The sequence below is a fragment of the Rana temporaria genome, chromosome 10 (genome assembly GCF_905171775.1).
Source record: "Rana temporaria chromosome 10, aRanTem1.1, whole genome shotgun sequence".
Classification (NCBI taxonomy): Eukaryota; Metazoa; Chordata; class Amphibia; order Anura; family Ranidae; genus Rana; species Rana temporaria.
The window spans coordinates 131,299,831-131,316,927 of record NC_053498.1 but is presented as its reverse complement, the minus strand read 5'-3'; the positions used below and the strand labels follow the sequence as shown (position 1 = coordinate 131,316,927).

Below are 17,097 nucleotides of genomic sequence, written 5' to 3'. Positions count from 1 at the left end.
CAACCATGCAACTAGCATTTAAAAAAATTAGTGATCTGCCCATACAAATGATCAGGATATTCAGCAACATAACTGAACCATGCAATCATTAGATAACACAGGAACTGTGCCAATTGTAAACACGTTTCTATACAGATAAATGAGTGGACTGAACAGATCGCCTTCCACTCATTCCGACACACACCAGCTTCAAAAATCTGCAGAGCCCCAATGTTTACCTCTTATCAGTTTACACCTGTGCTGGAATACTTCAGCCTTCCTCGAGTTCACATATCTATGCCGTTTATAGGAGATAATGTCAGTTTGTAATGAAAAAGTAAAGCAGCTCAGGAACCTAGATTACCACCTGCACTGGTGTGAAAGTATAAACGCAGTCCAGATGTCACAAAAGCATAGAGGGAAAATAAAGGGCCAACCTTGAGCCAGCTCTCGCCCCACCCTCAGGTACAGGTGTGCTCTGGCAGGCCGGCCAAGTATGTAAACAGCAGATTGCCGTGCGACAAACCGAAACACAGACAGTCTGCCGCTCATATTCAGATGACTTTTCCCCCTACCAAACGCTTGGGCAGTCGTTGGTGTCAAACGTTGGTTCTGGCCAATAACTGAACCATGCCCAAGAACAAGTGATTCTAAAAAAAATCAGAAATCAAAAAGACAATCAATCTGATTTAAAGGGATGATGAGCAATGTGGACTGTGCAATGTAAAGCAAAAAAGTGCCTTTTCTTAAGACATGGTAAGCAATGGGTTTACATTAGAAGTAGTCTGTCACTTATTTAGGGCTCAGTGGTGAGGTCTCTTACTAACCCATACTTTGACCCACTAATACTCTCCTAACCTGTTCTCCACTGCAGATTCTTCTGGGTATGGAGGAGCACATGACTTCCTCCTAGAACCAGGGCTGGTGCAAGTATTTTTGACACCTCAAAAACCATATGCTTCATTTAAAAACAAAACATTAACAGCGCTTAGAGGAATCTGTACTTCCAAAAAATGATATGTACTCATATCCTGCAAGAAAACGGCCACAAATAGTGACACCTGATTAGTCCCCTCCAAGGTAATTCATAAAGGTGAAATGACAAAAGCAAGCACCAAAACTATTAGGGCCAATTCGAAAACTGTTGTGTCCCCCTAGGTAAAAAAAGGAGTTCACTTCCTTCTAAGTATAGTTCACATCAGGGTTTGACAAATTTGCTTGGAATCTAGGAGCCAGCTTAAAAAGTTAGGAGCCAGAAAACGCACCCCGTCCCGACGAGCTTGCGCGCAGAAGCAAACACATACGTGAGCAGCGCCCGCATATGTAAACGGTGTTCAAACCACACATGTGAGGTATCGCCGCGATTGGTAGAGCGAGAGCAATAATTCTATCCCTAGACCTCCTCTGTAACTCAAAACATGCAACCTGTAGATTTTTTTAAACGTCGCCTATGAAGATTTTAAAGGGTAAAAGTTTGTCGGCATTCCATGAGCGGACGCAATTTTGAAGCGTGACATGTTGGGTATGAATTTACTCTGCGTAACATTATCTTTCATAATATAAAAAAAATGGGGATAACTTTACTGTTGTCTTATTTTTTAATTAAAAAAAGTGTAATTTTTTCCCAAAAAAGTGCGCTTGTAAGACCGCTGCGCAAATACGGCATGACAGAAAGTATTGCAACAATCGCTATTTTATTCTCTAGGGTGTTAGGATAAAAATATATATAATGTTTGGGGGTTCTAATTAGAGGGAAGAAGATGGCAGTCAAAATAGTGAAAAATGACATTAGAATTGCTGTTTAACTTGTAATGCTTAACTTGTAATACCAACGGCCACCACCAGATGGCGCCAGCTTACACAAGGAAGAGCTGGGGACTTCACAAAAAAGTTTTTTTTTTGCCCACCTTCCAAGCCAAGTCGCCAGGAGGCTATTTCTAGTCGCCATGGCGACCTGGCGACCTGGATTTGTCGAGCCCTGGTTCACATCAATACATGTGCTGCTCCAGCTGAAGCGAAAATGTAGGTGAATCCTCATTGGCTCCACCCCTGACTCCACCCCCTCTGTCCTGCCCATGTATACCCCACCTTTGAAATGAAGCGCCCATCAAATGCAGCCTCGCCAGCGCCCACCAATGCAGCCTCGCCAGCACCCACCAATGCAGCCTCGCCAGCGCCCACCAATGAATGTTTGCTTTCTTCCATTCATTCGGGAGTTGGGACACAGACACAGTCCTCCGCCGCCACTCTGACACTATATATGAACGGAGCGGCAGCTGCCTGCTGATGCTGAGACTTAGTTGCTTGTTGCAGAGAGAAGAGAGTAGGAACACCAGTGGCCGGGTGCCTCTAGGCAGGCAGTGTGCCCTAGGCGGCTGCCTAGTGGTAGCACCGGCCCTGCCTAGAACACAAAGCTTGGGCCTAAGTGGCCAACTGCCAGGCCGGGGCACTGTCACAGCAGAGGAGACACTCATAAACCGATTCATAAAAGGGTAAGAAAATACACATCCATTGTCCTGTTCTATTACAAAGATCTTTTAGTAACACACAGTTAGCATTTTTGTTTTATTAGAAAATGAAATGTAAAAAAAAAAAAAAAAGAAAAGAAAAAAAAGAAGCGTCACATGGTGTCAAGAAAATTCCATTTGTCAGGAGAGGAAACCTGCACTGAGAAACTTTGGCAGGCCAACAATGCTGAATGCTGCTTCTGAAAATGCTAGATGTCTGGCTGTTCTCACTGCTTTCTGAGTCACTGATCATGAATGATAGATCTGAGTTCTGTCAGAGTCAAAATTCTGATTTTACAGGCTGCATGTTTATCCTGGTCAGCTACTTAGAAGGCATCAAAACACAAACAGCTTCTGGACTTTTGCCTTTTTAAAGCTGTGTCTTAGTCTGCACATTCTTTTTTGCTTTTATAGCAGAAGATATTGAGACTTGCCAGGCACCTAGCATTTTCAGAGGGCAGCCAGAGTTATTCTCTCAATACAGGTTTCCTTACCTTGAAACGCTCATTTCAAACAGTCCGCTGGTCCTGCTCCTTATTCTGTAGTCCAATTTACAACGTCTCTGCAGAAAACAGGAGCCCATTATGTACATCTGCATCATACATGTGAAGGTACACCAGCCCTCTCCATCTTCCTGCAAAGGTGCTATGTGGAAATCCTGGTGAAGGACATCTGGAAAATGAAATGACATGGTAAATAAATTGCTGCAATGAGATTTGTGACAGAACATGAATCATTATAATAAAGTGAGCCTGTAACCGAACCTCCAGGTGATGTATTTCATCAGTATGTATAATGTACACCTAATGAGGGCTTTAGTAACAAATTACAATCACAACTGGAAGGTTTAACCTCCCTGGCGGTATGATTCTTTCTGGTTTTAGGTGCTAAAAGCGATACAATTATTTTGCATGAAAATTTGGCGTTTTACATTGTAGGCCTGTAATTCTTAGGAATAACTCACTTAAATCTGTCCAAAAAAGAGTCTTGTAGACATCTCGGGTATGATAAAGTTTGAAAAACAAAATGATAAATTACCGTATTTATCGGCGTATACCGTGCACTTTTTTGCCCTGAAAATCAGGGCAAAATCGTAGGTGCGCGGTATACGCCGATACCCGCGCCGAATTTGAATATTGCGCCGACATATACCGAGCGCAGTACACTTGTGTATTGTCGGGCAGTCTCGGGTCCTCTCGCGCTGACGTCCTGGACGTACAGGACGTCAGCATGAGCCTGCCCGACGATACACGAGTGTACTGCGCTCTGTATATGTCGGCGCAGTATTCAAACTCGGCGCGGGAAACGAGCGGGGAGGACGCGAGGACGCCGCAGAAGGACGAGTGGGGAGGACGCCACAGAAGGACGCCGGACCCGATGAGGCCGCCGATGGACGCCGCGCAAGACACCAAAACTGTAAGTACAAAAAAAACTTTTTTCCACAGGAATTCGGGGCAACTTTAGGGGTGCGCGCTATACGCGGGAGCGCGCTATACCCCGATAAATACGGTATAATATAATAAATAATTAAAACAAATAATAATGTAATTATAATAAAAATTATTCACTAATGTAATCAAATCAAAAACACTGACATTTGCTCAGTTGCAGAATTGTCGCTGTCATTACTTTTATTTTTTTATGACGAATTTCCCCACAAATCGCTATCGCACAATTCTGCAAGTGATTATAATTTATAATCGCTGTTTTCTAGCTGCTCTAAAACCATTTTTGACATAAAGGGACACTTTTGGTTGCTATGGACAATCTACAGTTTGCAGGCAGAAAGAACAGTTTTTATTATATAAAAGAACATGTAGGGCACTGGGCAGACCACTAGGGACAAGGGGGTGTGTATTTTTTTACATACATTACTGTAATCTATAAGATTACAGTATACTGTATGTAATGTGATTGTTTACTTTTTTGAATTTGGTGCCGATCTCCACCCCCGTGCGTCGTAACGTCGCAGGGAACGGAGATCGGTGGCACACAGGCACTGTGAATCGAGCAAGGAGGACACCGCTCGCTCACACAGCGGTGATGCATCGCAGGATCCAGGGACAAGGTAAGTAAACACTGCCTGTGGATGCTGCGAGGCGAGCCCGAGTCTGGCTCGGGGTTACCGCTTTTGGTAAAGAAATCTTACCCCGAGCCAGACTCGGGAATACCGCCAGGGGGGGTTAAAGTTGAACTCCTGGCAGCTATAAAAATTCCATCGGGGTACCCTCCTCCCTCCACCTGTATATACATGATTTACTAACATGCGGAAGTGCAGCTTGCACATATTTATGTATTGTGGTGCCATTTATTTTGAATGGGCCGCTTAATGCATTGTGTTGTGGGGCAGTGTGCTCTGCTGCAAATGGGCTCTTTGAGCATGTATGGTCTAGGAGGGGTGCAATGCATTTGTCCCCATCAACTGTCCTCATATTACGCCAAATCCTTGTCACCCAAATGCACTTCTGACGTCTTACATAAAGGCATATATCATAAAATTAGAATATCGTCAAAAAGTTTATTAATTTCAATGATTCCATTCAAAAAGTGAAACTCATATTTTATATAGATACATTACACACACAGTGATATATTTCAAGGATTGCTTTCTTTTAAAGAGGAAGTAAACCCTCCTGAAAAAAAAAAAAAAAAAAAAAAACACCCTGAAAGATAAAGGCATAATGAGCTAGTATGCATAGCATACTAGCTCATTATGAATTACTTACCTGAGAACGAAGCCCCCACAGCCGTCCTCGTCTCCCCCTCCGGCCAGTGACATCTATCCCGGAGGTTATTTCCGGGTAACGCGGCTCCGGCGCTGTGATTGGCCGGAGCCACAATGACGTCACTCCCGCGCATGGCTTAACCACTTAAGACCCGGACCTTTAGGCAGCTAAAAGACCTGGCCAGTTTTTGCGATTCAGCACTGCTTCGCTTTAACTGACAATTGCGCGTATTTGATCACCTCTGTGTTTTTTTTTTGCGCTATAAACAAAAATAGAGCGATAATTTTGAAAAAAAATCAATATGTTTTACTTTTTGCTATAATAAATATCCCCCAAAAATATATAAAAACTTTTTTTTCCCCTCAGTTTAGGCCGATATGTATTCTTCTACCTCTTTTTGGAAAAAAAAAAAAAAACACAATAAGCGTTTATCGATTGGTTTGCGCAAAATTTTTTTTTTTTACTACTAATGGCGGCGATCAGCGTTTTTTTTCGTGACTGCGACATTATGGCGGACACTTCGGACAATTTTGACATATTTTTGGGACCATTTTGATGATTATGGCTTACAGCTAGTGAAAACCCACAATTCAGTATCTCAGAAAAATACATTATTACATAAGACCAATAAAAAAGGATTTTTTTTTTTATACAGAAATGTTGGCTTACTGTAAAGTATGTCCATGTACAGTATATAGTATGCACTCAATACTTGTTTGGGGCTCCTTTTGCATGAATTACTGCACCAATACGGCGTGGCATGGAGGTGATCAGCCTGTGGCACTGCTGAGGTGTTATGAAAGAACAAGTTGCTTTGATAACGGAGCAGCACTGATCCTCCTCTTCTGGGGTGACCCGCCGGCACCCCTGGCTCCTCCCCTTCACTGGGTGCCCCAACGGAGAGCCGCTTTGCATGGGGGCACCTGTGCGGGCACGCTCCCGAGTCCCGCTGCTGCGTCCATTACCACAGACAGAGGGACTTGACCCCACCCCCCACTCCTGTGTCACTGAATTTGGTTGACAGCAGAGGGAGCCAATGGCTCCTGCTGCAATCAATCTATTCAATGAGGACGGAGACAGCGGCTGGAACTGCTGGGCTCGTGCAAGTCACTGGAACGAATAAGTAAAACGGGGGCTCTGGGGGAAGCTGCAGCATAGAAGGTTTTTCACCTTCATGCATAGATATAGCGCACCTGCCCAGCACCATCTAGCCCTTTTCACTCGCTAGATTTCAGTTCTTTCTATAATGGAGGCTCAGCCTCACTCATGTGCTTTACCTGTGCCTATGAATGCCCACTCCTTTAGACTGACATTCACCCAAAGTATATTAAAATCTCCACAACTCTTCCCAAGATCCAGCCCACTGCTTCCATCAGGACTGATGGCTCCTTAGAGAAGTACTGAGGCAGGGTGCTGTGATGTTTCCAGGAATCTATCCATGTACAGCACCCTGCCAGCTCCTCCCCACTAGTCACAGGTTGCCTGTGTTGCATAGAGAAGCCCACTGACCCAGTGATGATATAACTGGGTGTAAAATAAAGTACTGTATGTAATAATAACAGAAAGATCTTTATTTAAAAATGTTATTAGCATGATGTTGAGGGGGTGGGGAAGAAGAAGCAGAGAAGGCAAAGTATAAGCTGATTAAACTTCAGCTTTAATACTGTGGTGGGTCAGAGGGCTGGCAGATGTCTGCCACTTCTGGTGAGAAATCTGTCCATCTACTGCTGGCCTGGGAGTGATGCTTATTAAAGGCTTATGAGGGGGACAGCTGCTAGTATAACAAAGCAGAACCCTTAAAATGCATCTAAATCCAAGAACAAAAATTATATATAGTGCAGCATACCAATCCACAGATCTGGTGGCCGATCTATTGTAATGCTTTTGGAATGGAAATTTTGGTGCTGAAACCGAAAATGCAGGATGCACTTGGCCGAAAACGGACAGTAAAACATTATATATATATATATATATATATATATATATATATATATATACACATACACATATATATATACACACACACACACACACACACACATACATACATATATACACACACACACACACCGTATTTATCGGCGTATACCGCGCACTTTTTTGCCCTGAAAATCAGGGCAAAATCGTGGGTGCGTGGTATACGCCAATACCCGCGCCGAGTTTGAATACTGCGCCGACATATACCGAGCGCAGTACACTTGTGTATTGTCGGGCAGTCTCGGCTCCTCCCGCTCTCATGTCCTGGACGTACAGGTCGTCAGCGCGAGAGTAGCCGAGCATTGCCGACAATACACGAGTGTACTGCGCTCTGTATTTGTCGGCGCAGTATTCAAACTCGGCGCGGGAAACGAGCAGGGAGGACGCCGCAGAAGGACGCCGGACCCGACGAAGAGGACACCCGAAGCCGCAGACGGCCGCCGGACCCGACGAGGCCGCCGATGGACGCCCCGCAAGACACCAAAACTAAGTACAAAAAAAAAAATTTCCACAGGAATTCGGGGCAACTTTAGGGGTGCGCGCTATACGCGGAGGCGCGCTATACCCCGATAAATACGAGATATATATATATAAATAAAATATTCAACTTTTTAATTAATATATATTTAAATAAATAAGAATTTATTGACGGCCATTATTGGCACTTTTAGAGAAAGGAAATGCATCCCTTTAAATTCTATGCATGTCTTCACACTGGTCCGTTGTGCTTCTATTGTGGTGTTAAAAATCCTGCTTGCTGCATTTTTTGTCAGTTAAAAAAAAAACGCACCTCCCTATTGAAATGCATTGACAACGCATCAATAACCATGCTATGTTTTATTTCTGCAGTTTTTGTGTCACATGAACTATGAACAACACCATAAGCACAGAAAAATCATGGTAAAAATCGTGGAAAAAATCGCATACGTTTTCGGCACCTTTTTAATTTATCTGCAAAATGTCGATAACGCCATTTTCGACCAAAATGTTTTGACAGCCGAAATTTCAGTGCACCTTTACTTTTACCCTTTTTTTTCCATCTAGAAAAACTGACAGCAACACCTTTCCTGTCCTAGGTGGCGTCACTGTTCTGTATTTATGAAGACGCAGCGTTGTCACCCTAGGAAAGAAGGGGTGTCAAGAATACAGAACACCTCTCCTAATTTCTATAATATAGGACAGGGGTCTCCATACTTTTCAAGCAAAGGGCCAGTTTACGGTCTTTCAGACTTCAGAGGGGCCGGATCGGGTAGGAAATGCCCCAGGGCCGAGCATCAGTGAGAATAAACATGGCCCCAGTGTTGGTGGCCAGTAGGATGAGGAGGAATAGTGCTCCATCATTTCTATTAGTCTAATAAATCGTGCCCCATTGTTGGTGCCATTGGGAGGAATAGTGCCTCATATCATTGGAAGCAATACTGCCCCAAGGGCTGGATGAAGGCTAGCAAAGGGCCACATCCGGCCCTCGGGCCGCAGTTTGGAGACCCCTGATATAGGAGACGGTGTTCTGTAGTCCACAAAGTGAATTGCCAAGAGTGCAATGTCATAAGAACACAGAAAGTTGTCAGTTCACAAGCTTTCACTCAGGATCAGCAGGCATTTTTTCACATATACTATGTTTTTATTGGTACAGTGCCTTGAAAAAAAAAATGTATACCCCTTGAAATGTTCCACATTTTGTCATGTTACAACCAAAAACCTAAATGTATTTCATTGTGATGGACCAACACAAAGTGGCACATTGTGAAGTTGAAGGAAAATGATAAATGGTTTCATCGTGGGTGCGTGATATACGCCGATACCCGCGCTTTGTTCGAACCACTGCGCCGACATATACCGAGCGGAGTACACTCGGGTATAGTCGGGCAGGCTCGGCTCCTCTCGCGGTCACGTCGTGTGCGTCCTGTACGTCGTTTACGCGAGAGGAGCCGAGCCTGCCCGAGTGTACTCCGCTCGGTATATGTCGGCGCAGTGGTTCGAACACAGTGCGGGAAGCGAGCGGGGATGGCCGCAGGACGCCGGGCAGGACGCGATGGACGACGGGCAAGACACTGACGAGGGGCATCCAAACTGCAAGTATTTTTTATTTTTTTTTGCAGGAATCTTCCTTCAAGTTCAGGGGTGCGCGTTATAGCCCGATAAATACGGTATGTGCCACTTTGTGTTGGTCTTTCACATAAAATACATTTAAATTTTTGGTTGTAACATGACAAAATGTGGAACATTTAAAGGGGGTATGAATACTTTTTCAAGGCACTGTATATTTAACAGACTGAAAGGGAGCAAAAAATAAATGTTTTCTTGTTAGGGTGTACATATTGCAGTACTCACCTGTAATTACATCTCTCCACACTGGGCGATAACCACTGGCAGCTTGGGTTTATTGTTGGGGCCGGTTGGTACATTCTAGGAAGAAGAGGAGACGGTTCCAGGTGAACTATAGTCCGATGTATACACATGGCTGACTCATACAACTCTACCAGTCACATTCTTCACATGTCCATAAAAGAGACTTCCTTATCACTCTTCAATGTTGATAGGTGGTAAGGGAGTGCTGAATCCTCACCACCCCATCCATGAATCAAAGTCTACAAACTGACAACACAAATGATAAAACAGGAATTTAACTCGCAAGGATTAGACCATCCAAAACTGAAATTTCTGTTTGTATAAATGTGAGCAGAGAGAATGGTATATATATATATATATATATTGTAGTAAGGGGTTAGCTTGGTAGCGGGGTGTGTGACCCCACACACTGAATTTATACAGACTGGCAGTCGAAGACGGTTGAAAACTAAGATTTTGGTTTATTCTTCCATCTTGCTGGAAACAAGTGCAAGCATCCAAACAGCATAAACAAAATCAAACATAAAATAAACCCTGGCCACTTGGGGCGTCTATCTTCACCACACAGGAACCTATCTAATGAAGTCTGGCACAGCCTAGTGCTGGTCAGACAGTGCTGGTCATACAGCAGAAAAACAATAGTCTTTTGATTTTTATCACACAGAAAAATCAATCCTCTCCTCACCTCCTCAAAAGACCTTCAGCTACTGCTCTCTTCCCTCACAAAGCTTCAGAATGCAGCAATTCAGTGGTAATCCTCTGGGCTACTTATAGAGGCCTTAATTGCCTCATTCTGAACTGCTGGAGTCTTTCAACACCCTTAGACCTTGTCTGTCTATTTTTGCAGCCGACGCCCAATAACAATTTGTGTATTGTCTAAACAAGGCAGAAATGCATGTGTGACGGTATCGGTATGATATCCCCGTCAACGTTCCCTTCTTCCCATAACGAAAATCACCCCAATATTCCACGAGGAGGGATATCCCTGGAATCGCCCAGAAAGCCACACATGAGACCAGCTTACTGCTTGAACAACACAGACTTTAATGTTATAACCCACACAGCTTATATGTCATTTCCAAAACTGTTACAATGACAAATCTCCGCCCCCCTCACACTGGGGCTTCCATACAGATTATAGGCAGACACGACGGGGCCGATGCTGAAAACACATTTTCTTTAGACAATGACATCAATGACGCTGAGCACTAGCTGTACTGAATACATCAACCAGACCGCTCGACCCCGCATATAGAGAGATAATTACCACAATGAAGCAATCAGAATAATTAACACAAGCCACTTAAACCCAGCTCTCCTTCACACAACACAATAGATCAATTAACCTTTAGAAATAGTGAGGGGACATTAGCACATCAATAACCTGGCTAGCAGGGAGCAGTAAACTGAGACATATAGGCAAATGTATCACAATGGCCCCCCTTTTGCTCCCTGCTCCGGCAAACCCGGTTGGACCTTCCCTGGTCCAGTAGGGTTGACGGGTTCAGAGCTATTAGTCAGAGGTTAACTCCGTTTGGCATGACTGACCTCCCTTGGCAACTGCTTCAGACTCAGGTATGTCACCGGGTCGTCAGATCACACGCCGGTCAGTCCCCAAGTCTTTGTGCGATCTGCAAAGTCACCAGAAGTCAGTGTGAAGACAGCGAATGGGTCTGTGCGCCGCCGTCTAGGTGTCCCGCTATGGGAGGGGGCAGGTTATGGCTCTGAAGTGACAATCCCAGGAGATTCATAAAAAGAAAAAGTTATATTTGTTGAAATGCTGTAGCACTGGTGCTCAGAGTCCGGGGGGGGGGGGGAGGGGAATCAGAGCCCCATAAGGTCAGCCACCCCCTGCTCCCTCCGCAGCCGCCGGTTCTCCTCTTGGAGCTTCTCCAGCTCCATCTCCAGTTCATGCTGCTGTGACCTCAGGTGGTTGTTCTCCTCCTCCATGCGGCTTATGCACTCCTCCAGCTCTATGTACTCACGGATCAGCTCCTGCTTGCTCATGTCCTGCAGGCTCTCCACGTGGTCCTTCATCATCAGGAACTGGGTGGTGGTGTAAGGGGCCACCGGTGGGCCCTTGGCGAACATCTCGGCACGCATCTGGGACGCCCGCTGCGACTCCCTCTCCTCCAGTCGCTTCTTCTCCTCCCAGGTCAGCTTATTATATGGCTTCCAGGACCTCTTCTTCTTGAAGGGTGGCCGGCGGTGCCTCTTTCTGCCCAGCTCCCTCCAGGGCCCCTCCGGCTCAGGGCTGTCGCCCATGACCAGCTGACAATGGTGTTCCCTGTTGTCCGTAATAACAGATTGTACCATGAGGGCTTCGTAAGGGGTGCCCAATGGTTCTTCCTGACCCAGCTCCTTTGGATCCCAAGCCGAGTCTACACAATGGGCTGCTGCTGGTGGGCGGTACCCAGGTTGAGACCAATTTGACCTGGTGTTGTCATTCATGGGGCAATTCTGCTTGAAGTGACCCAGCTGTTTGCACCGGAAGCAGCGTTGTTCGTTGCCCTCCTGGCGATGATAGCGAGGGCTAGATGTCACCGGTCTGTTAGGAGGTTGGTATCTAGCGGTTGGTGGGTGTGAGGGCACTGTTTGTGGTGGAGGTTGTTCCTGTGGTGTGACCTGGTTCGTCTTGCGAGTATCTGCATATTCATCCGCCAACTTCGCGGCCTCTGGTAGAGTCATGGGCCTGCGATCTCTCACCCAATCCTTGACGTCCGTCTGGATGTGATTGTAAAATTGCTCCAGGAGCATTAGTTGCAAAATGTCCTCTGCGGTGGTGGCCTGGCTGCTGTTAGCCCAGTTAGAGGCCGACCGGGACAATTGGCATGCCCATTCCGCATAAGAGTCTTTCGTGGTTTTGCGTGAGTCCCTGAACTTCTGTCGGTGGGACTCTGGGGTTACTGCATAACGAGCCAGGAGCACTTCTTTAACCCGGGCGTAGCTATGAATATCCTGATCTGGCACGGTCCGGAAAGCATCAGAAGCTTTGCCTGACAGTTTGCCTGACAATATTGCAACCCAGTCTCCTCTAGCTATTCGGTGCAGGTTACATTGTCGCTCAAAATCCGCCAGGAAGTTATCAATCTCACAGTCCTTTTCATCAAAAGCTTTAAAAGCGCTAAACGGAATCTTCCTTGCGTCTGCTGTGCTGTACTCACTGTTCGTAGAAGGTGCGGCTGCTTGTTGGACTGCTGCCAGTTTTAACTGTAGTTCTGCGTCTCTTATTTGTTTATCCTTCTGTAGCTCTGCGTCCCTTATTTGTTTATCCTTCTGTAGCTCTGCGTTTACTAACATGTCCATCACTTTCAGTACCACATCTGGCGTTGGGTTCGGGCCGAACCACGCTAGCTTCTCTCTCATTAGCTTGTTGGCTGGCGATTCCTCCTCCTGAATCACTGGTGTCTCCATCTCTTGTACTGCTGGCGTTGCTGCAATCCCGTCCTCCTGGTCTAGCTCCATTGATTCTGCTATGATGACCCGCTTGGTTTTGTTGCTAGCAATCCTTCCACGAACTTCCAGTAGTTCTTCCAGTGTCTGCTTGGAATCCGGGTGTGAAGGGGAATAGAAGGGAAAAATCCCACTGCTGCCAACCAATTTGTGACGGTATCGGTATGATATCCCCGTCAACGTTCCCTTCTTCCCATAACGAAAATCACCCCAATATTCCACGAGGAGGGATATCCCTGGAATCGCCCAGAAAGCCACACATGAGACCAGCTTACTGCTTGAACAACACAGACTTTAATGTTATAACCCACACAGCTTATATGTCATTTCCAAAACTGTTACAATGACAAATCTCCGCCCCCCTCACACTGGGGCTTCCATACAGATTATAGGCAGACACGACGGGGCCGATGCTGAAAACACATTTTCTTTAGACAATGACATCAATGACGCTGAGCACTAGCTGTACTGAATACATCAACCAGACCGCTCGACCCCGCATATAGAGAGATAATTACCACAATGAAGCAATCAGAATAATTAACACAAGCCACTTAAACCCAGCTCTCCTTCACACAACACAATAGATCAATTAACCTTTAGAAATAGTGAGGGGACATTAGCACATCAATAACCTGGCTAGCAGGGAGCAGTAAACTGAGACATATAGGCAAATGTATCACAGCATGTCCCGTCTGTGACAACACCCACAGATTTACCTGACTTCCTGTCACAATATATATATATATATATATATATATATATATATATATATATATATATACGCAGCACAGTGGTGTAGTGGTTAGCACTTTGAACTAGCAGCAAAAAGGGTCACTGGTTCAAATGCCAACCACGGACACCATATGCCTGGAGTTTGCATGTTCTCCCTGTGCCTCCGTGTGGGTTTCCTCCGGGCACTATCACGTTCCATGCTGGTAGGTTAATCAGATCCTGTCTAAATTGGCCCTAGTATATGTATGAATGTGAGTTAGGGACCTTAGGTTGTAAGCTCCTTGAGGGTAGGGACTGATGTGATTGTACAATGTATATGTAAAGCACTGCGTAAAATGATGGCGCTATATAAGTACCTGAAATAAATTATTTATTATATATATATATATATACACACACACACACACATATACACACACAGTGTATATGCAGAGCTTTTTTTCTCAGAAACTCAACCACAACCCCGTTCAGATTTCAAAAACAGTAGAAGGGTTTTAAAGGGGCATTAAATACCAGAATTGCATTACATACAGAGTGCAGAGTTCAGGGGGTTACACACAGAGTGAGAAGCTGTCACTTGTAAACACAGAAACCAGACTTCTGTGTTTACAAGTGATTGTGGTGAGCAGGCACCAAAGGGTCTGAGCCAGAGGTGGTGGAACTAAGTTCCCCCTGAAAAAAAGCCCTGTGTGTGTATATATACACACACACACACACACACACACACGCTGTCACTGCTAATCTCTGAGACTGCTTGTTGAGCAGGACTGGGTATGCAAATGACCAGTCTCGACTTCCCTCCGACTTCAAGTGTTCTGGGTCAGTGATAATAGCAGCCTTCTTATTCCTTTAGGACAGGGGTCTCCAAACTGCGACCCGAGGGCCAGATGTGGCCCTTTGCTAGCCTTTATCCGGCCCTTGGGGCTTTATTCCTCCCACTGATAGGAGGCACTATTCTTCCCACTGACACTAACAAGGGGGCACAATTTATTTCACTGATGCCAATGATGGGATACAATTACTCCTACTAATAGGGGCACTACTCCTTATCCTACTGACTGCAAACTCTGAGGCCATATTTATTCTCACCAATGCTGGGCCCGGGACATTTTCTACCCCCGCTGGCCACAATCCGGCCCTCCTAAAGTCTTAAGGACAATTAACTGGCCCTTTGTTTTAAAAGTTTGGAGTCCCCTGCCTTAGGAGATAAGATTTATAACAGATTGATTGCTACAGGATGGCCGTTATGTGCAGAATCATGTATATATACACACAATTCTGCACTTCCGGATAGGGGGGCACGCGTGCACGCCGCTTCTGCTGTGATTAGTCACGACAGAAGCCAATCAGCGGGTGCTGGCCAATGGATGTTTGATCGTCGAGGAGAGAGGCTGGAAAGAGCTCTGCATATGTAAACAATGCAGAGCTCTGTCCTGACAGCAGGGATGTGATGGATTGCCTTTCCCTGCAAAGGAAAATCCATCAAATCCCTTGGTAATAACAGCACACATAGTACACATACACACTAGCTAAACACACAGTTAACCCTTCGAACACCCCTGATGTTAACCCCTTCCCAGCCAATGTCATTAGTACAGTGACAGTGCATATTTTTAGCACTGATCACTGTATTAGTGTCACCGATTCTCACAAAGTGTCAGTTAGTCTCCGAGGAGTACGGACAGCTGGTGACTCGATCCCCCCTGAAGGGCATTGACTTTGAATGCTCCCCAGATGGAGTGGATGTGACTGGAGGGTGATATCAATCCCCCCATTCTTTTTTTTTTCTCTTCTTTCTTCTTCCTCCTCTTTCTCTTCCTCCCCTTCCCTGTGCTCTCTGTTTAATTACATTTTTCGGATCTGTCAGCACAAAAGTGCTGTGCCTTTTAGAGCCGGTCACCAACAGGTTAGAATTTCTATTTCAAACAAAAAACGACAATTACCGCAAACAAAAAAAATGGTCAAGCGGGGTACGGAGTTGCTTATGTGGCCCTCACTCTTCAAAAGTTTGGGCACCCCTGCTATAGTGTCTGCACAGGTAAGAAACAAATAAGGCCATTTTCTGTTCAGATAAAGACTATGCACAAAAAACAAAAAATGTTGTTAAAGTGGAGTTCCACCCAAAAATTGAACTTCCGCTTTAAGGGAAGGTGACCCCCCTGACATGCCACATTTGGCATGTCATTGTTTTGGGGGGGGGGGGAGATCCTCTTTAGAACACAGAAAACAAACTCTCCTGCGCACGAGTGATCCATGGAAAAAATACCAACAACGGTGCCACCGGCCTTGCTGCCCTTCATGGATGGGGATATCCTAGTGGCAAACAAAAAGAAGAAAAGAAAAAGGCGCACCAGCCTCGTGTGTTACCATCGGACTGCTGGGCTCTGATGAAGAGGCTTTGAGCTTCGAAAAGCGTCAGCTGGCGGTCACCTTTTTTCATTTCCTCCATGACCTGTTGTGGTTTGAGGGTAATCCACTACAGCTTATGTCGATTAAGCTTATACTGTGATTCTTTCTACTACCATTGTGAGTAGGTTTTTTATATATTTTATTTTATTAAATTTGGTATAACAGTAACACACTAGGCTGGTGCGCCTTTTTCTTTTCTTCTTTTTGGGACAATCTGGGGCAATCAGATGATTGCTCGGCCAGTCACAGAGCGCAGCGCAGCTCGCGCAGTGCGTGCCTGGTTGTTTAGCCACAGCGGGTGCCCACAGTAGTGATGCCGGCGCAGTGGAGAGGAGGGGGAGACAAGCGGGGCTTCGTTCTCGCACATCGCTGCACCATGGGACAGGTAAGTGTCCGATTATTAAAAGTCAGCAGCTGCAGTATTTGTAGCTGCTGACTTTAAACTTTTTTTTTTTTTTGTTGGAACTCCACTTTAATGCCAACAGCAGGTGTCGCTGTCAGAATCCAATGCCCAGGCGGGGGGATTCCTCCATCCACCTGGTTTGTGGGTATGACCAGCTGTATGTCAGAATTGTACACTCTGCAGCCCATATGAGTCTGTTGGTAAGAAAAAAAGGGGAGAGAACGTTTATGGCAGAAGAGACACAGGGGTCATTTACTAAAGGCAAATAGACTGTGCACTTTCCAAGTGCAGTTGCTCCAGAGCTTAGTAAGTGAGGTAAAGATTCACTTTGCAAAGAATACTTAATCGTGGGCAAAGCAAATAAAAAAACAGCATTTTTGCTTGCACCTGATTGGATGGATGATAGAAGGCAGCAGAGCTTCTGCTCATTTACTAAGCTTTGGGGCAACTGCTCTTGCAGAGAGCAACTACACTTTGCAAAGTGCACAATCTATTTGCCTTTAGTAAATCAATCACATAGGGGCAGATCCACAAAGATCTGCCCCGGCGCAGCGTATCA

At 45.4% G+C, this 17,097-nt stretch overlaps 1 protein-coding gene across 1 annotated transcript in view; it reads right to left on the bottom strand.

Moving 5' to 3' along the window:
* Positions 1-2,564: 2,564 nt before the first annotated feature.
* The window catches only part of PPIH (peptidylprolyl isomerase H), a 56,250-nt gene continuing 41,717 nt past the window's right edge, over positions 2,565-17,097 (bottom strand). The window contains exons 9-10 of the mRNA XM_040326281.1: positions 9,521-9,595; positions 2,565-3,158 (exon numbers count right to left, since the gene is read on the bottom strand). Of these exons, the coding sequence (XP_040182215.1) occupies positions 9,527-9,595 (69 nt within the window). The 3' untranslated portion in view covers positions 2,565-3,158; positions 9,521-9,526. The remainder of the gene's footprint in view (positions 3,159-9,520; positions 9,596-17,097) is intronic.